This window comes from Alexandromys fortis, unplaced genomic scaffold, assembly GCF_014885135.2.
Source record: "Alexandromys fortis isolate MF-2015 unplaced genomic scaffold, M_Fortis_MF-2015_v1.1 scaffold_3, whole genome shotgun sequence".
NCBI classification, from domain to species: domain Eukaryota; kingdom Metazoa; phylum Chordata; class Mammalia; order Rodentia; family Cricetidae; genus Alexandromys; species Alexandromys fortis.
The window spans coordinates 30,628,000-30,648,846 of NW_026067909.1; the positions used below are offsets into that span (position 1 = coordinate 30,628,000).

Here is a 20,847-nt window from a genome sequence, read left to right on the forward strand (position 1 = left end):
GTGGACGAGGCAACATGCAGGGTTCTGTAGAACCGTGGAAGCAGTGGCAGGACCATGGTGGCTGATTCTGAAGAAACAGGCTGGGCCTAAGGCAGCAAGTCTAGACCCAGAGCCTATAGAAAGCTTTTGTGTATGTGGACAATTACATTGGATGATCTCACAGCCACTTTGACTTTGACTTGTGTTTCCTTGCAAATCTATCTCAACTTCTGACACAAACTGGATAGTCAGACTGATGATATCATCTGGTGGCTCCTTGCTTTGTTTCTTGTATAAACCCAAATTACAGATTTATTACATATCTGCTTCTTCCTAGCTGCAGAAAATGCATAACGATAACTTTGTTTGGTACCAGTTAACTTTACTGACTTACTGAGGCTAAGCATACGTATTTCCTCTGTAGCGTGTATTTCCATCTGACCCACGGCACTTAACCTCTCAAAGGCATGACTGAGAGTCTTCAGGTGTTACATGAGGGCTACAAGGGCATGTCTGCTAAACATTGAAGCATTCTGCTTTTGCATGGGTTCCATGCGAGTTGAACTGCTACACTCCTCAGATTTCTCAAGCATTGCTCACCCTGGTTCTTTCATGCGTCGTTCCCTAAATCTCCCCTTCAGCTTCTGAGTGACAGCAGACATTGTGTTCTTCCTGACTTGTGTTATGGCTAGTCAGTGATTTAACTGACATAACAGATTGACATGAGAACAAGACAAGATATTCAAGGTATGGAAAGGCAGAGAATACAGCAGAGCATCTGTGTGTACTGTGTATGAATGTCTGCATGTGTGTGCCTGTATTTGCATGTGTATGTCTGTTTGTGTGTATGTGTATCTCTGCACGTGTTTGAGCATGTGAGTATGTATGTGTATGTATATACATGTGTATGAATGTCTGCATGTGTGTGCCTGTATTTGCATGTGTATGTCTATTTGTGTGTACGTGTATCTCTGCATATGTCTGTGAGTGTGCATGTGTGTGCATGTGGGTATGTATGTGCATGTGTGTATATGTGTGTGAATGTCTGTATGTATGTCTGCATTTGCATGTGTATGTCTGTATATATCTTTGCATGTGTGTGTGACTCTGTGCATGTTTGTGTGTGTACATGCATGTATGTACATGTGCATGTGCATATGTGTGCATGTATCTCTGCGTGTGTGTGTCAGTGTGTGTGCATGTGTGTATGTTCCTCTGTGTTGTGCTTATGAAAAGGGGAAGTAGGGAGGTGATGTGAGATTCCCCTCTGTATGCTGTGATTAGCATTAATGAATAAAGAAACTGCCTTGGCCTGTGATAGGGCAGAGCTTAGGTAGGCGGGGAAGATGGAACTGAATGTTGGGAGGAAGAAGGGAGGAGTCAGGGAGACACCATGCAGCCACCTTTACCAGAGACAGACGTGCTAAAACTTTGCTGGTAGGCCACGACCTCATGGTGACAACCTCGTGATGATACACAGATTAATGGAGATGGGTTAAATTAATATGTAAGAGTTAGCCAATAAGATGCTAGAGCTAATGGGCCAAGCAGTGATTTAATTAATACAGTTTCTGTGTGGTTATTTCGAAGCTAAGCTAGCCGGGCGGTCGGGACAAACAAGTGGGCCCTCTACCTACATGCTTATATGTGTGAGTGTGTGTATATGTGTGTATGAACATGTGTGTGAGTGTCAGTATGTGTGCATGTTTGTGTGTGTGTGCATGTGCGTGTATTATGTGGAGTAGAAATTTCCCCCTTGCCCACAAAAAGGCCACTGGTACTGCGCTTACTTTTACACAGGATTCTGAGATATGTAGAGATAACTTTTCTTAATCAGCACCAACAGCAAAAGGCTTCTGGAGGTTTTGATTCAGAGAATAAAGTGTGTAAAGTCTGCCACAGGGATTTTCGCTTGGCAAGGCCCAGCTTAAGCTTCCCAAATTAAATAATTTAAAAAGGAGCAAGTTTCATTATGTCTTCATTGAACATGATAAAACAGCTAACATATAAATTACTTAACACCATATTTCTATTAATGTTAAAATACCCAAATGTGGCAGATGTAATATATATAATATCGGAAAGGGAACAAGGATGTCAAGTTCTGGGTGGAGACAGGATGTCACGCTGAGTTGAGGAACGTGCAGTGCTGGTCTCATGACCCTGAGCTCACACAGAGAGCTCATCTTTTCAGTGCTCTGACATTACAGACAGAAGAAAGCTTCTGCAAATTTAAATGCAGAGGAATGTCTGACTCCATGCACTTTGATTTATTAAAATGCAGCCTCCTCAGGACCCCTGGATGAGCTCCATATCGAGTGGGAAGTACCATCCTCCATGCCTGAGGGTGACCGTGACCCAGATCTGCTTCTCTAGGACTGAAGCCAGGGACTCATGTCTCCATCTGCTCCCAGGAAAGCTACTGACTACGAGGTATGTTCTACTGAGCATCCTCCCTGTTCATGATGAACACACGTGGGCTGGCCTCTGATCACCAACTCCTCAGAAATAACATGCAGAGAGATGTCATTTGCACCAAAGACAGAATCTTCCCCAAGTGTATGAATCTGGGCTGTCACACAGGAGACAAGAAGTTTACCAGCACTGGGAGAACCCGAGCCTCACTCTCTGGAGGATGACTCCAAGACCAAGGCATAGGCAGAGACCACATCCACATCCAGAGAGGTCCCTATGGCTTACAGAGATGTCCTAAGAAGTTAGTAGAGACTAGGCAGCTCTATTTGTATGGACATCAATCTTAATCCTAGTGCCTCTATCCTCATGAGCTAAGTGTTCCCCTAAAAGTTTTTACAGTCTTATCCCATGACTTTGAGTGGTTGGAGTCTAAGGTGTGAATTTTAGGGGTCACATTCTTCCAGAATATACCACTGAGTTCTCAAATTATTTTGGTTATAGAAGGATTCTCACATGTAACATCCCCTGGGTTAGGCACTTGTGTGGCCTCATGATTTAGTGACAAATAAATGACCTGAAATTTGAAAAACAGTAGTAGTTCACAACTCACTTTGTCATGAAGGTAAGAGTGAGTGATGTCAGCTGACAGGTGCCTCTGAACCACTGGTCAAGGGTGGGAAACTCGGGTTACAAAATGGAACTGTCTACAGACTTGAGAATAGAAATATCAAAGCCCTGCCGGTGAACTGGTGGCAGAATAATGCCCTCAGCCACATGCAGCCACGCGGGCACTGTGTATATTTATCTCAGAATTTCATTTATAATGATCCCATCAGACGCTTTTGTCTCGTGGGCCATTCTGAAGTGTGCACCCGCTTCTCTAATAGGTAGTATTTTCTGCTTTTTCAATCTTGCATTTCACTTTTAATTATGTGTATGCGTGTGGATGGGTGGGCGTCTGTGCACACAAGTGCACCTGACCCAGGAGGCTAGAAAAGAGCGTCAGAGCCACTGAAGCTGGAGAAACAGGCAGTTGTTAGCTGCTCAACATGGATTCTGGGAACTGAACCCCGGTCCTCTGGAAGAGGATTAAGTACCCTTAACAGCGAAACCGTACCTCCTTCCACAGAACTTTGTCTCCCAAGTAGAGGTTTCTAGGAACACCTCAAGTGGATAGTGAAGGTTAAATTTGGTCCTACATTTACATCATCACTATTCTAAAAACTTACAATAATCTCTAAATCGACTGTTGTAAATTCTACCTCAGCCTCCTCGTGGAAAGAAGAATGCACAAACACCTGCAAACGTTTTAGCACCACCTCAAAGCTGTTGTAAGTGTGATTGCGACAACGTGCAGGAGCCACGCTTAGTTTAGAAAAGTACCCACAGCAAAGTGCTGGGGAATTTGAAGTGCCCACTTTCCTGGGGCAAGGACCCACTGTGACCATGATGCTGACCAGTCCCTGCTCCACTTCTGACCCATGCCCATCAGCTTGCCTCACGTTCAACTCGGCAGTCTCTGTGCATGTGTAAATGCATGTGTGATGGGACCCTCTTTCTCCCAATGGACTTTGAGAGGTTGGACCAGGTTGGGCATGGCCTTGGGTACAAAAAAGGTGTGCGCCCGTCCCCTCCCACTCTCTCTCTCCCTCCCCCTGTAGGCCCATATTTCTATATAATGTGGCATCCAGGCTCTGAAGCCATACGCCCCATCCAAAGCAGCCACGTAGCCCTGCAGACAGGCTGTCACTGCCCTAACAAAGGGTCAGGATACTGTTTTGTTTCTTTCTTTATAATTTGGGGGATGCCTGATAGAGATGCTGATTCAAGCCTACGTGACAGCTAGCATACAGAGCAGACAGGTAGTTGTGGACCTGATTAAAAGCCATTCACCTGGTTACCTGGGAGACAGGATGCTAATGTATTTCCCCTAAATTAAGTTTTAGTATAAAGACTGTTAGGAGAATAAACGAGAGGAATTCTTCAGGATGTGAACTCAGAATATCATGACGGATCTCTGAGAATCTCCTTCCTGATTAAACCATGTGAGTCGTGTCTTTATTCCCGTCTCCTCCATGCTGGTCCAGAGAGAGATAGTTTATGTTGGGGTCTGGTAGAGAAATAAGTGAGGGTCTGGGCTAGCACCGGACCCAGACATTTCCCCCACCACACCTGGGTTTTGGATTCTGTTCCTGCTCCCCGTTCATGCAGAAGACTGTTATTTGTGAGTTTCCTCTAAATAAAGAACTTTTTATTATACTCAATTCTGAGCTAGTGTGAGACTACTTTACCCACATTTGCCTTCACGTGTGTGTGTGTGTGTGTGTGTGTGTGTGTGTGTTTGTAGTGGTGGTTTGAAGAGGTAAGACCCCCACAGACTCACACATATGTACCGACCCCAGGCTGGGTTTCAGGGGCACAGCTGAAGTCTTACCGGGCAGAGTGGCACACGGCCTTTCTCCGTCCCTATTGTGGATGCCTGATTTTCTCAGCCCTTCCCAGGATTAGGTTGCTAGGGACGCCTCGGATGTACAGACCAGTGACTCCATCCCAGAGAACGAAGCTGTGGCTGAGGCTTTAATTACAAGCCTAAAAGTATTGGAACTGAATGGCTGCAGTATAGACAGGGCTTTGTCAACACCTGCATTAGACTCCAGCTAAACTTACTCTATTTCCCTCACGGAGGAAAGAAAGATGGTAACTATATTTTACTGGAAACACAGATCTCTTAAATTATGAAGTGGTGATCATCTGTAAGTTTGAGGAAGTGGGAACTATCTACGCTGCCAAAACGGTTCTTAAAATATAGCCCCTAAATATGGAAAATCACACACCACTGAATTCATGTTTGGGTAAAATGTCTTAAAACATGGAAAATAGTCAGGAAATTATGTGAATTTAAGCATCCCTGAAAAATAAGCAATCTAAATCTAAGCATTAACTGTGTTCTACATACATATACACATACACACACATACACATACTTACACAGAAAATATGCAATGTGAACATAGTATGAATTCAAGTATTAGGAACGTGCTCTACACAGGCTCATAATTTACATGTGTACATGCACATGAATCCACATGCATATTCATATATACATATATGTGTATACACATAGATATACATGTATCTCCAACAGATACATATCATGTACAATAAATACATAAACATATGTACATAGCAAACATGTACCTAATATACACACATACATAACACACATACATAATACACACAATGCATAATACACACATATAATACTTACATGCACATAACACATGCACACACATAATACACACACAGTGAAAGAAAACTGGAGTGATTTTCCTGATAGGTTTTCCTTCCTTTCTCCTTTCCTCCCTCCCTCCTCCCTCCCTTTCCCCACTCTCTTTTGTTGTATACCCAGTGCTTTTGAAGTAACTAGTTCTTGGGATTAGAAAGAAAAAAAAACACTTAAACAAAGGACATCGGAAATTAAATCCATTGAGTAGACCTTAGCGACACAAACAATTACACTTTCAGAATCGTCTTTTCCCAAAAAGCATCTGGCTGGGACAACTCTCCCTCTTTTCTCTCAGATGCTTCTGAATTGCTGCCAATATTTATAAGAATCAACAACATGATTTAAATAACTTTATACATTTCATGTAGCTCACCTTTGAATTTATGCTTTTGAATTTTAAAACCATTCTTTTCTTATATGAGAAAATAATATACAAACAGAAGTATTAAGAATGTTAGCGATCCCAAGACGGAGACTGTCTCACGGAACCACAACTGGTCAAACACAGAGGACAGCTGCTCATGAGGAGCCAGCTCCCAGGGAGACTGACAACACAGCTTTGTGCCTAGTGTTCACGAATGCTGCTCAAGGGGATATGCAAAGATCTTAACAAGCGGAAGACCAGAAAGTCTGCCCTGAGATTGCATCCTGTAGAAATGATGTCACCAGTGATACCTCAACAATATGGATACCCAAACCAGACCTGGACAAGGATAGTATCAGGAAACATACTAACATGGATGGCAGAAATCTTATGGGACCCTCCCCTAGACAAAGAAGTACAGTTAACTAAGGAATTCAAAGAATGGGAGTCTTTCCTGGAAGAGTCCTCAAAGTGGCTATCCAATATCAAGTGGTCAGTCCTGAAATTGCACACACACACACACACACACACACACACACACACACACACACACACGTGCACACAGTCGCATCAGGTTGGCTCTATATATCAATGTATTTATACTTATAGGTAACAATAACTTTAATTAACATAAAAGAGGCCATGAGTTTGAAAAGGAGTGAGAAGGAACATGGAGGGGTTGGAGGGAAGAAAGGGAAAGGGCAAAATGATGCAATTATATTTTAATTTAAGAGATAAATTAGACACGTTTTAAAAAGCATGAGAATTACACCTAGCGTGTCTTGCACAGAAGTCTTGCCACACAGCTCATGTTTCTGACATACAAAGAAATTTAATATTTTTTGCATGACCGTTTTTCTCTACAACTCAAGGTCACACATTCTTTGAAATTAAATGAGAACCTCCAGCCCTCCCTCCTTCCTGCCTTCCTTCCTTTCATGGGTCCTTCCTTCCTTCCTTCCTTCCTTCCTTCCTTCCTTCCTTCCTTCCTTCCTTCCTTCCTTCCTTCCTTCCTTCCTTTCTTTTGTGCTCCACCCACCCAGGTGTAACAGATAGATTGCATTGACTTATGCTGTTATCATTCATATTACCTTTGGAAAAACAGATTTTTGGCCACATGTGTGTTGTCTTTGTGACTGAACACCTTACTCATGTGATCCTCCTTAGCCCTCAGAGCACAGGTGGCCCAATGCGCTGACTAAAGCTGACTATTGAGTAAGACTTTAGTCGGCCTCATTGTGTGGCCCTGCTCTCCCAGGTTCATGCTGCCAACTGGAGCACTAAGCACTTCCAATATGTTGTTTTAAGATGAGTCCAGAGATATTTATTGTTGCCTGCCTTACAATCTATTATGATTACTTTTACGGGTTCCTTAATTGTCTCAGTGTGGACGGTTGGGAATGGTCTGCTTAGATCTGCTCTGTAACCTTTGCAAAGCTTGTCTCCCTCCCTTCACAGCTACGAACACTCCATCTTGCAAGTCCATGCCCCTTGCCCGGAATCAGACATCTCTCCTCAATTTAGCTGATTTGTGGGAGAAAATCCTGCTGCCGTTCTACAGTACCGCCCTGTGCTGTCTTTTTACTGTATAAAATAGCAAACCATTTCCATTTTAGCTTTGGCTTTTAATCTCTTTTAGCTAATGTTTTCTAGGTTAAATTTTATTAATTTAAGATCTGGTTTTGATCCATATTTTTTCTACTTGATTTAGGATTAAACTGCTCACCTTTCTTGAACTAAAGTTAAACTTATAACTTTAACTTTCTTTAACTTAAGTGGAAAGCCAAAACTATTCATTGCTTCTCAGGAGGGCATGGGGGCATAAGTCCACTCTCATGACAAGGTGCGTTGGTGAAGAACGCAGGTAACATGCTGATAATTTCAGGGATGATCTAGGGTCAAGTTCAAAAAGTCGGAGGACAGACTGAGCAGATGAACTCTCCACGCTGTAAGGAGTCCGGCAATGCCGTGTGGCGTCCATTCAGGTTAAGATGTCGCAAGATTTCTTTAGAAAACCATTGTTCTTCTAAACATTTGTTCTGAGGACTGGGATAAATGTCACCATTTATTGATTTCCCTCGGAAGAGGCCATTTAACTTCAGGGTACACCAACTTCACATTGATTTCCTCTTCTGTGCAGTCTCAGAGAGACAAACGGAATTTGCCAACGTGTAGCTGGCTCATCGAAACAACGAGCCCTTGTCTATTGATTCCTCAGGCACCAGTTTTCATGTCTAAGCACACTCCAGTCATGGCTTACAAACGTGCAGCATCCTGGTTCTGTGTGGTCCCTGGGGAGTGCTGCCCCCAGTCCTTACGGGTGTTCTGAAAGTTACGCTTCCCATGACTACAGTCTCTCTGGCTAAGGTGGGGTGGATCTGCACAAGGGTCATGATGCAGTCATGGGATGAGATGAGCTTAGCTGTTCAGGTCTGCAGCATCAATTCTGCATGCCCACCCCAGAGTCTGGACCTGCCTTCCATGGAGACCACATAAGAAAGGTAGCCTTTTGCCCCATGCCTTCCTTAGAAGCCTTGGCATTTTCGGCTAGAAGGGAGCATGCTGGCTGGCAATTGAACCAGGCTTGGGAACCCTGCCTGAACTTAGAACGGGAAAGTCAGTGACACCCAGTGATTTGTATTCAGGTATGGGAAAAAGGTCGTTGTTGTTGTTGTAATTTTGGGTATTTCATACATGAGTACTGTATTTGCATCATAGCCTACCTCTCCCCTACAATTTCTTCTGTGCCCTCCCCATTCCCTCCCAGACTCATGATCCCATTGGAAGAAATGTTTTAACAGTTCAACTGCAGCTGCCTGAATGCGGATTCTTGAGAACAAGCATGGGCATCCCATCAACACTGCTGTGTACCAAAGCACGCGGTTCTAAAGCTTGTCATGACATTAACATGGATGGTTTTAGGAGCTTCATGCCTGACAACTTTGTTTCTAACTATCTGAGATCTTGGAGCATGAATGGTGACACAGACGCATGCTTTTCACAAAAGTCGCATGAGGGATACTATCAAATACATGTCTGTTGTTGAGTCTGCAAGGGCTAGGTGACCTGGATTAATGTACTTACTAAGACCAGCAACAGGACAATGTCAGGGTTGTCGCAGGCACAGGCGATGTGCATGGGTGTCCAAAAGTCCTCATCCTGGTGGTTGACGTTGACACCCCTGTCAATGAGGACTTCTGCGATGAAGACATTGTCGTATCGAGCACACTGAAAGACAGAAAGGAAACACAAGCTGTAATACATGATGCAAACATCACTGACAGCCAAAGCATGACAGGTGAAGCCCAAAATGTGTTCTCCATCTCCAGTGAGACTAAATGGAAGAGACATACATCAGACAGTAATAAGCCTGAGCTAATAGGCCAAACTGTTTGTAATTAATATTAGGCTTCTGTGTGATTATTTTGGGACTGGACAGTAATGAAAGCGCCACCTCTATTTATAGACATGGTCCCCAGGAAGCTCCTTGGGGTGGTCTGAATGAAATGGCCCCCACAGACTCATAGGCAGCAGCACTGGTATGAGGTGTGAGCTTGTAGAAGTAGGAGTGGCCTTGTTGGAGTTAGCATGTCATTGGGGGGTGGGCTTTGAGTTTTCAGAAGCTCAAGTCCTAGTGGATCACTGTCTCTTCCCGATGTCTGCAGATCCAGAGGAAGAACTCTCGGCTCCTTCTCTAGCACCATGTCTGATTTCACACTCCTCCCGGGAGGTCCTTGCTAGTGAACACTCAATACTCCCTGGGGGTCCTTGCTGGTGCAATAAGGAATGAAAAACAGCTATAATGTTGTATTTACATCTGTCTCCACTTTCAGAGGACCTGCAGACATCTAAATAAATAAAAACAATCATACCTAATACGTATGTATGACAGAGTTGTAGGACACAATGTCAGAGCAACAAATCAGAATTTCTATACATTAGTAACAATAGTTTGGAAAAAATTTTAAAATTAAATAGTTTCAAAATTTTTGAAACATTTGTGATTAAGACAAACAAAACTATGTAAGATTTGGAGTTTGAAAGTAACAAAGTGACCACATTTCATAGGCTCAGAGAACCTTAAGTGTATACTGTGTTACTAAGGCAGAAAACACGGGACTCCTAGCTGATTAAATGTCTACATTTAATTAAAATACAACCAGAAACCCACAGATCTATCTGCACTGACCAAAAACCTGAATCTAAGATCATAAGTTAATTCTAGGACCTAGAATAGCTTACAGATCGTGGACGGAAGGCACTCGGTGTCTAGACTTGCTTAAAACTGTGCTTGATGCAGTGTGATATGGACATTAAGGCAGAGGAATCACTGAGACACACATAATAATATATAGCTTGGAAATGGATCAGCATACACAGAGACAACTGATATCCCGGAAAGTCTGGGAAACAAGTTTAGTGGCAATGGGCGTTCTCTCAGTAAATCATGACAGGCAGCTGGGTGTGTGTGCACATCACACACTGCAGCTGTGCAGTTTGCACCAAAGACAACACTTACTCAACACGAAAAAGGGAAGACAAATTCAAAGTCTAAAATCACAAAAAAAAAACATCTAAAATTGTACAAAAGGGAAGCCCTGATATAAGGTCATGAAGGGCATTCACAAGCATACTGGAAAGAATCAGTGGGAAAGAGTTCTCTCATTGCAAGCACGTGGAGCTGAGTTCAAATCCCCAGCACCCGTATACAAAGCCAGGTGAGGCTGTGAATGCCTCTAACTCCAGCACTCAGAGGGCAGGGAAAAAAAGAGGCAAGACTGGTGGATCCTGAGAGACTGCTGGCCACCAGCCTACTTGAAAAGGAGAGAGCCCATTTCAGTGAGAGACCCTGTCTCACAGTTATCTGATGGAGAGTGACCAATGGGAGACCGCGCTCACAATTATCAGGTGGAGAGTGCTAAAAAACACCCAGCACTCTGCTCTAGTCTCCACACACTCACCTGCAAGCACCCCCACCACACACTACATACATATACACACACACAACAAAGACATTCCTCTCCCGGACTGTGGGAATCCACACTTACACCTCACACTCACATGTATGCACCCCCACCACACACTACACACACATACACACAAACACAAAGACAGTCCTCTCCCCGACTGTGGGAATCCACACTTACACCTCATACTCACATGTATGCACCCTCCCACACAGACACTGCACACAAGTATGCACAAATACAAAGACATCCCTTACCCCGACTTCAGGAATCCACATTTATACCCCAAATGTACTTGGAGTTTGTCTTTCAAGGAGAATAAAAAACCTAATTACATGCAAAGCTGAAAGTGACACCCACCCTTCTCGAGGGATGTACTTCGTGATTCACACTTCTGAAGATTATGAATAATAATTTGACAGCAATAAATACCTTTAATCACCCTTGTATGAAAAGATTATGAGGGCTGAACATCTCTGTAACAGCGGTCTTACACCATCATCACGGCTTAGCGCGGCTCCTGCTCCGCAGAAAGAATTTTCCTCAAGCTAACACCTCTTCCCCTCAATCCGTGTTGATCATCACTAAATCAGTGTGTGGTGACACGTTACGTACCAAGAGAATAGGCAAGATGATTTCCATGCTCAGAGGGACTGGGAACCGCTTTTCTGCCTGTCGCTCAGCGTCTTGTCCCCAGGCTCTCAGCCACCCTTGTCTCTTTTTTCAGAATGTTAAGCGGAACGCACCGTTGGACTTCACACAGTATAAAATGCAGCGTCTCTTGTTCACAGACCAAGCGTTTTAGGGAGCGGGTCTGGCGTCCTTCTGTGTTATGAGCCGCAACATTTTACAGGAAATCTCAGCCATCTTTTCATGAGTGACATATCAGAACCAAGGGATCTGGTGAAGGCTAACCCAAAGGCAAGGCTTTTTGGCGCTAATGATTTGTGAATAAAGTGGCTGTCCTTAGCTGTAGATTGTTCGCTGTAGCTGACTCCCTTTCTGTTAATATTTGGGGATTAATTCCTGCAGTTCAGAACTGTATAGTGAAACAGTTTCTCTCTGGCCAGGCCTTGTTCCTCTCTCCCAGGTAAGCACAGAGATCTGCCTTCCTGCAATTATCTTTATCAGCAGGCATTTGGTCAGTATTTAGGCAAGAGCCTAACTTAAGATATTCAAGGATATCCAAGGACACAGAATTGCTCTTGCCCAAAGCTGCTGTTCTAGTTTTACCCCACTCAAAAGATTCTTAACCCCTATGCTCACCTCCACCTCAGTTTACTGATGATTTTAGTTCAGGACTCTCGAGGGCAACAGAAGGGAAAACTAACCGCAACCCAGAGAAAGACCCACAACACCACGACCAGAACAGTTGATAACAGCATAGCCTAAAACTGAAAATTTGGAGGCCTGGGTCTCTTCTTAGAGCAGTAAGTCTAACTTACTAGACCCTTAGAGACTACAGCGCCTGGTGTATGTGCTGTCTGACCAAGAGCCACCAGCTTCCCCTAGGTTGCTTGGTTACCTGGGTAATTTCTATGCCTACTGGGAGAAAAGAAGTGGTTTGCTGATTTGAACAATCCATGCCCTATTCATAATTTTACTAGAAATAAACCTTTTAGCTCTTTTATCTATTATCTAATAATGTAGCACACTAGCCTGCCCCCCTAAAAATCCCCCGATGATTTAATTCCTTTCTTAATTAACTTTCTCCATGAAGGAGTTCCCCAGACGTGTACCACTCCCATGGATCCGTGTGTCTGTGTGTATGCGTGTGTGTATATGTGTGTGCGTGTGTGTTTGTGTGTGTGTGTGTGTGTGTGTGTGTGAACCCTTACCTGATTTTCTATGGCCTGGAACCTGCTGGTGCTGGGGAATTGCTGGCTTTAAGGGATATTTAAGGGATATTTGCTGACTGGGAATATTTGTAATGAGAAAGACGAGAGAGAGTGACACAGAACTAAAACAATGTAGAACAAAGGAGAACAAGAAGGAGCAATGAGAAATGATGGATTGAAGAGAGAAGAAAACAGGATTATGGATTGACGGAACCTGTTGTGAGTAGCCTTCCTCACCCTCAGATCTTTAGCCCGCCTTTAACTATTCACGCTGTCTCTATTGAACCCTGTAAGAGAATCGTAAAGGCTAAACTTTTAAGGCTCTCTACACTTCTGCATAAAAACCCCTCCTGGTTCACGTGCCCATGAATCCTAGTGTTTCTCTAACACAAGTGTGCTCGTCTGTCTCCTATCTCTGTAAGTACTGGGGAGGGGGAGCACCTGATCTTAGCCCCTTCCCAGAGTAACCTGCACACTTGCCAGGTCTGCCCCTGTTTGATCCTTACTCTTATTTCCCTAAAGTCTGGATCCTGAACATTTTAAATGCATGTCTATCACCTGGAACCTAAGAGAACTCCGTCAGCCTGAGAACACCATCTCTCATCGATACTCCTCCACTTTAGGAAAAATTACTGCCCCGTGGGGTCATGAAAAGGCCTAGATATGTTTTGAGTTAATGCTTCTTTCTAAGCCATACCTCATCTTTATATCATCCATCAATCTATCCATCCATGTATCATCTACCTGTCTTTTCTAGTATCTATTTACCTCACCATCTGTGTATTTACACCCTACCCATCGTATATTGTGTATCTATGTATCATCTATCTATCTATCTATCTATCTATCTATCTATCTATCTATCTATCTTCTATCTATCTATCCATCCATCTATCATCTGTCTATTCATCTATCTATTTATCATGTACCCAATCATCTATTATCAATTTTTTCTTCATTTACGTATCTGTCGCCTATCAATATTCTATCATATATATCTATCACCATCTCTTCCTATCATCTCTACCTTTCTCCCTCTACCATGTCCGTCAGTCTATCCTCTCCAACATCTTTCATCTGCATTATCTACTATCTCGTCTATCATCTATGCATATATCTCCTCCCCTTGCCCCTCCCCCTCCCTCTCCATCATTTCCTTAATTATATTATGTACTTTGCTCTTTACCCTGCCTTTTTTTGTGCTCCAACGTGTCTCAGGTATTTTCGCAGCCATCACGACATTTACATGAATTCCTTTTCTTGGTATTAAAACTAGAATTGCTTCAGTAGAAGGAAATCTCTAACTTCTAAGGGATTTCACATCAGCTTGGCTGTGGTGTTAAGGATGCCACAGCATAGCACTGAGGATGTCTGAAAACCACTCTCATTGTATGAGCACCGGCAGCCCTTTTCTTAGTTCACTAAAAAACCAGTGTTACAAAGAGCCAACATTTTATCAAGCCTCACTCCGTAGATTCTTACAAAGATTGAAATTTGAGGATTCCACTATGCTGTCCTCATGAGACATCGTTCCTGGCAGCACAGACATGGTTGCTTTTGCCACTGTCTCCCCGTTCATCACCCAGCATTTGCTATCTGCCATTTGTTTGCTACAGGGATTTTTTTTTAATGGATCAGTAGGCAAAGAGACTAAGTCAAATATGTTTGCAAAATATGTATTGAGATACATATTTTGTATTTTAATGTATTAAAAATAAGTTAAAATAAAGATATACACCCCAAAATATTAATCTGTCTTTGGAATCGAAATCAGCCAGAGCCCTAACTGAAACACTTGATTCCCATGTAAATGCTTTTCCTTTTCTGGGACAGCTAAGAGAAATGTCCTGCAGAAATCAGCACTTAAAGCAGTGGTTATCAATCTGTGGGTGACAACCCCTTTGGGGGGTCAAATGACCTTTTTAAAGGAGTCTTATATAAATTATTCTTCATATAATATGTTTACATTATGATTCATAACAGTAGCAAAATTACAGTTATAAAGTAGCAACAAAAATAATGTTATGGTTGGGGTCAGCACAACATGAAGAGCTGTATTAAAGGTCGCAGCATGAGGAGGTTGAGAACGGCTGGCTTAGAGCCCAGTGCTCAATGAGTAATATCTGAGTTGAATAAACAACTCTAAGAAATCCCAATGGTGTCTACAGCTTCTCCTTGACCCCACCCCCACCCCTGCACATGCACTGTGCTCCTCCCTTCAAGACGCCCACAGGACACTGTGTCATCAGGAGCCAAGTGTGAGAAGCACCAGGCATCCCAGTGTAGGATGTCCCAAGGCGTGGGCTCCCCAGGAGACTGTTCACACTTGACATTCTAGAAGGCTAAATTGCCTTTCTCAGCAACTAAGGCATTCTGCAACCCTGTAATTGTTTCTCTCTTTGACAACCTGCAATTGTTCCTTTGCTTTTATTTACTCAGTAATCTCTGCTAAAGAAGAGTACAGCAGCGATCCCCCCTCCCTCAGCCAACACTCAGTTCTCTGTACATCTCCCAGACCCAACCTAGGTACCCATGACAGCATCAAAATGCCTGCCTAAGCCTGGGGGAGGCAACGAAGTCTCTCAAGATGACCTTGTGCTTCTGGCCGTACTCTTCCTCGATGTTTGCTTTCTATCACTGGGGTCTAGAGCCACTGCCTTCCCACTAACCGTGGAGGCCACTGTGGAGGCCCTATTTCCTGGGGTTCTTTCATTCACGGTTCCTTCACTGGGACTTCAGTGCTCATTGTGTCTCCTGGGAGATGGAAAAATGACCGTGACCGCCACCTGACACTCACTCCATCTCCTGTGACAAGATCTCTACAGACGCAAGGATGGTGTGTAACACCTCGACAAAAGGTCCAATGATTATCAGCCACAGAGCGAGCTGAGACCTGACATCTTGTCCCACCCACTCCTCCTCAGGTCTGCTAGGCTCGGGGTGATTGTCCCTTCCTTGGAACATCAAACTCAGCGGCTCTTTATCCACACCTGTCCTGTCCCTCCCCCTGCCCCTTTTTTCTCATTGTTGGATGTTCATTCTGAAACTGACTTTTGACTCTTGAATCCTTAATTTATTCTCTGTCTCCAGGTGTCATCCCATGCCCCCTGCAAGTGCCAGTTCTTACCAGGTGGAGTAAGGACCCTCCTGAGGAAACGGGAGTGTGTGGGTCCGCCCCCTCCTTCAGGAGTCGAAGCACTGCAAAAGAAGAGAGGAAACAGAGTTGGAGCAAGCACGGAGTACACCCTGAGCCCAAACTGACAGCCTTTCATTAACAGCTCAGGCAACAGCCGTGAGGGCGACAGGAAAGGGGAAGTCACCGTCAGATCTCAGGTTGCACACTGACAGTCACGTGTGTTTCTCTTTGTATCCAAACCTGTTATCTGGCATGGAAGCTTGATCACCCACTGCAGACACAGAAATAAATGAGAAAGTACACTTGACTGAGGTGGATTATTTCGAAGCACCAAGCTCGTATGCCCTTCGCAGAACAAAACGGAACATAAACAAAAAGGATCCACTCTCTAGCTTCACGGGGACACTGTCCAGCAATTTGTGGCGACCTCTTGGCTTGAAGCCATGAAAGGTTTGCATTTGGCACATTAAGCCTCCATTTGTGCCGTTAGCCCTTGCCCATGTTTCTTCTACTGTCATAGAGCATTAGGGGACAAAGCCATAAAGTCACAGAGATCAAAACATCTATCAATTATCGGAGAAAAGACACAGCTGCGAAACGATTTGCACGTCCATTTGCTAGCAAGGTGAATTCATTAGCACACGCAATGCCACAGGCCACTGAGAAACCTGCTAGCCTCTGCTGACTGCGGTGTCCTGATGGGGCCAGTCTCCTAGGAAGGTCCTTGGGTTCAGGGACACACCACTGTCCCCAATGCCGGTAATATATTCACGGTTTAAAAAAACAATCATAGTGTGAATTTTAATTGATCTTAATAATAAAAACCAAGAGTCAGGTTATCAGGATAAAAGCTGAAAGACCAGAGAAGTAAGGGAGCCAGCCACTAGAAAGACTTTTTATCTCTACTGAATCCTCAGACCAAAGGGGACAAGATCCTGTCTCCAGGAATCCTCAGACTAAATGGGTTTCCTTCTGCCTTATATTCCTGTCTCTGCCGCATCCCTTCGTTCCTGTCTCCACCTTCCTAGTGCTGGTGTGTGTCTCCCAAGTGCTGGGATTCAAGGTGTGTGCCACCACTGCCTGGCTCTGTTTATCTTTTAGACTGAATCAACCTCGCATAGCCCAGAGTGGCCTTGGACTCACAGAGGTCCCTGTACCTCTGTCTCCCAAGTGCTGGTATTAAAGGTGTGCGCCACCACAGCCCGACCTCTAACTAAAGACTCACCCTGCACTCTGATCTTCAGATAAGCTTTATTTGTTAGATCACAAATAAAATATCACTAAATTGACGTATTTGCCACAAAAAGAAAACAAAGTAGCAGCTACTATTTTGTTGCTTTGGTTTTGTTGTTATTGTTGCTTTAGTTTGGGTCAATGGTTCTATGAAGCCCAAGTTAGCCAGGAAGTTTTCAGCCCAGTGCTTCAGCCCCTCAGTGAAGGAAGGATGTCCATGAACATATATGCCCAGCTACAGTCACCCTTACTCTCAATTGTGACATGGCGCTGGTCAAAGAGGCTCAGATTTGGTCGCCCTCATGGAGGCATATTGCTTCCCATCCAATCTCTTCTCTGTGACATGAAGGTGTCTTTCTCGCTATTCATCATGGTATCGGTACCTCCAGGTATCTTTTCTCTTGTCTCCCTCCCTCTGAGGGGCTCTAAGAGGCCATGCAATCTCAACAGCCTAGCTGCTCCTGCATGGGTTCCGACCACAGACAGCCACCCTCTCTGGTTGTGTATCCTGTGAGTATGATGGAACAGTCATCTACCATGGAGGGGTCCTATGAGTAGCCTAGAGTACCCATCCTTAAGTCTTCCTCCAGTCAAGGCACCCTACATCCAAATCTCTCTCACTACAGACTGATGCATGCCTGCCCACTGAGGGAATGAGAGCCAAGCCTGTTCTTACTTCTTCAAGACCACAGTCTGCCTACTCCAGGGCTATTCCAGAAAGAGCTTCCTAAGGAATGTTCTAGAACATTCCCTTTCTAGTCACAAACAAGGGACTTTCCTTTCACGATGATGTCCTTTCTTCAGTCAAGGATTTGCTTTCATGACGAAGGTCCAGTTTTCTGAGGAACCTTCTCAGGGCTGTAGAAAATGCCAGCAGCCACCATTCTCAGAGTTGAGTGAGGCAGGCAAGCATTAAGGACAGTTTAGCAACCTGGGACTCCATTTGGCTTGGGCTATAGGCTAGACACACCCCTCTCTGAACTTACAGGCAGCCTAAGACCCCTACCTGCATCAGGCTGCAGGTATACCTGCTTTAAACAATGGAATTGTCGCTCCCCTTAGTAACCTTTTGATTCAAACACACCACAGAAACCTTCGATTCAAACACACCATAGATCACAGTGTGGGAGCTCCAGGTGGTGGGGTCAAGCTAAACTATGCTGGTTTAGAATGAGCTTGCCAGTAAGGCAAACCATGCCCTCTGAGTGAACTTTTAGGGGAAATCTTTTATTTGCCCTCTTATTATGGCTGCACCTACCGTGGCAGGGGACATTGGTGAGGGGTGGGTGTGTAACAGGATACTGGTGGCCATCTGGGGGCTACCAAGCTCATTTCCTGACTCATTTCCTGACAGACAGTGAATTGAATGTCCAGAAAAGACTGAAGACTAAGACGCAGAGAGAAAGTTATAACTTAATCCCTTCAGTGTGGGAGAGCCTAAGGCTGGAAGTCCCTGAAACAGGTTAGCTGGGGTATTTTACTGGCCTTTTGCATCTTCCCCTTACTCTACTGGTACTACTGAGATAACCATTTTTAAGTCTTCCTTAAGTTTCTTCTCAGTGTCTTCTGGGAATGAGAAGCCAGCATCTCGGGGAACCCACTCTCCCTGTACTTCTCCCATGTCCCAACTTTCCTCAAACTGAAGGCCATTTATTGAGACTTAGTCACGTCAGATTCTGAGGTATGCAGCGTGTGGCCGTTAGAATACAATGACCTCCAAAGGTTCATATGCTTGACCATCTGGTCCCCAGTTAGCAAAACTATCAGGGGAGGATTAGGAGGTGTGGTCAGTGTGTGTATCTCTTTCTCTGCCCTGTGGTGGTAGTACAAGGTGTAACTCTCAGGAGTTCTTTGCCTCTGCCATCATGGGTTCTAACCCTCTAATACCATAAGATATTCCTTTTATAAGTTGCCTTGGTCATGGTGTTCATCACAGCCACATACAAGTAACCAAGACATGGGTTAGGAGTGCAACAGATGAACTGGGGGAGGGGCACAATTCAAGACAGAGAGGCTCATTTTTTTCTGTAATTGCAAACTCCCAGAACTCCCTGACAATCTCTGATAAAGGTGTCTAATTTCCTCATATAGAGGTTAGAGAGCAGAGCTGTCTGTGTCAGTCCTTCTGATACATGAGGATGCTTCCCTTGTGGCCTGTCACCTGGCATATCACATTCATAAGCACTTGCCAATGTGTGGTCTGCTGGTGTGGGAGGCGCGCGACCCCCTGAGTGGCTTCAGGTCTTATGCCTCTTGCGCAGCTGTCCCATCTACCGCTCTGATACTGCTGGGGTCACACAACAAGGTATGCTGTTTCCCTTTTCAGCCTTCAGTTCCAGCTCATCTGCCCTGCATCCTCGTGTGGGCATAGGATATGATGATTTCCCTGTCTTCGCGATGGGATAATTCATCTTTCTACGTTGTGCGTTTTTCTTCCTCAGACACCTTAACTTTGAGCAATTTAAACAAACACTTTATTCCAGAATGCTCACTTTGTAACTGGGAGCAGGTGTTGACCTTGGTGACGGGCTGCTGCTACCCAGGACATGCAGCTTGGGGACGTCATTTAACTTGTCTACTGATGACTACATCACTACCTGCTGGCATGCCCACTCCCGCTCCTCCAGGACTGCTCTCATTGATGATCCTTTGTGAACCTTTTGTCTTAAACATATTTGTGTCTGAATAAAAAGGTGTTTCTTATAGACAAAACACAACTGCTCGGTTCTCTCACACATTCTTCTGATTTCTGGCCTTTGAGGTTTTTTTTTAAATTATTTTTTAATGTGTAAATTCTTTTTTGTGTATTTTTTTTTATATCCCAGGCAAAGTTTCCCCTCCCTTCCCTCAAATAAATTATGGGAGTGACCAACTAATGATGGGCCCAGTTGGAGACCCATACCCTGAGAGGCAGCTCACCCCTGAGGAGGGATTCCCCAGACGCCCAGGATAGAGCCAAACATGAAATAAACAAGCCAAAAAGAAACAAATAGTCAAAAAACAAGTCAATGAAATGATTCCTAATGCCATTGTGCTATTATCATCGACTGGTCCCTCATCCAGTCCTCATCAGAGAGGCCTCACCCACCAACTGCTCAGCGCTGATGTCCAAGGCAAGTCCTGAGAGACTGGGGCTCCTATGTGACGTTTTGCTACTTGTGTGCTGTGTGGATTGCGTCTTTTTCTTTCTTCTGTTGCTGCCTTCTCTTTGGTTTTGTTTTTCCTGTTTTTGCTTTGCTTTATTTTATGAAAGAGGGTTTCTGTTTGCGATCTCAAATCCATGACCATTCCTCAGCCTCCCAGGTGCTGGCATTACAGGCAGGTGCCACCACGCCCATTCTCCTTTTGTGTAAGGAGGTCTTTACATTTTGCCATCTTAATTCACAAGCATTCAGATGAATTATTCATTAGAATTGTGAATAACATTTTAATGCATGCCAACCTAATTTACATTGATTACTACTGACTGAGGTTCAGCTGTGAACAAACACTCCATTCCTGGATATTCCTGTGTCTCCAACTTCAGACCTCCAGACTCAAGGAAATACCTTTATGCGTGTGTACATGTCTACTAACAGGTGTGTATTTATTTCTTTTGCAGTGTCTCCGGATAGGTCAGTATAAACCTA

General features: G+C 44.2%; 1 protein-coding gene across 1 annotated transcript in view; it reads right to left on the minus strand.

Moving 5' to 3' along the window:
- Window positions 1–16,486, minus strand: part of Myo16 (myosin XVI) — a 297,006-nt gene extending 280,520 nt beyond the window's left edge. The window contains exons 1-3 of the mRNA XM_050136512.1: window positions 16,483–16,486; window positions 15,977–16,047; window positions 9,129–9,272 (exon numbers count right to left, since the gene is read on the minus strand). Coding sequence (XP_049992469.1) covers window positions 9,129–9,272; window positions 15,977–16,047; window positions 16,483–16,486 — 219 coding nt within the window. The remainder of the gene's footprint in view (window positions 1–9,128; window positions 9,273–15,976; window positions 16,048–16,482) is intronic.
- Window positions 16,487–20,847: the final 4,361 nt, after the last annotated feature.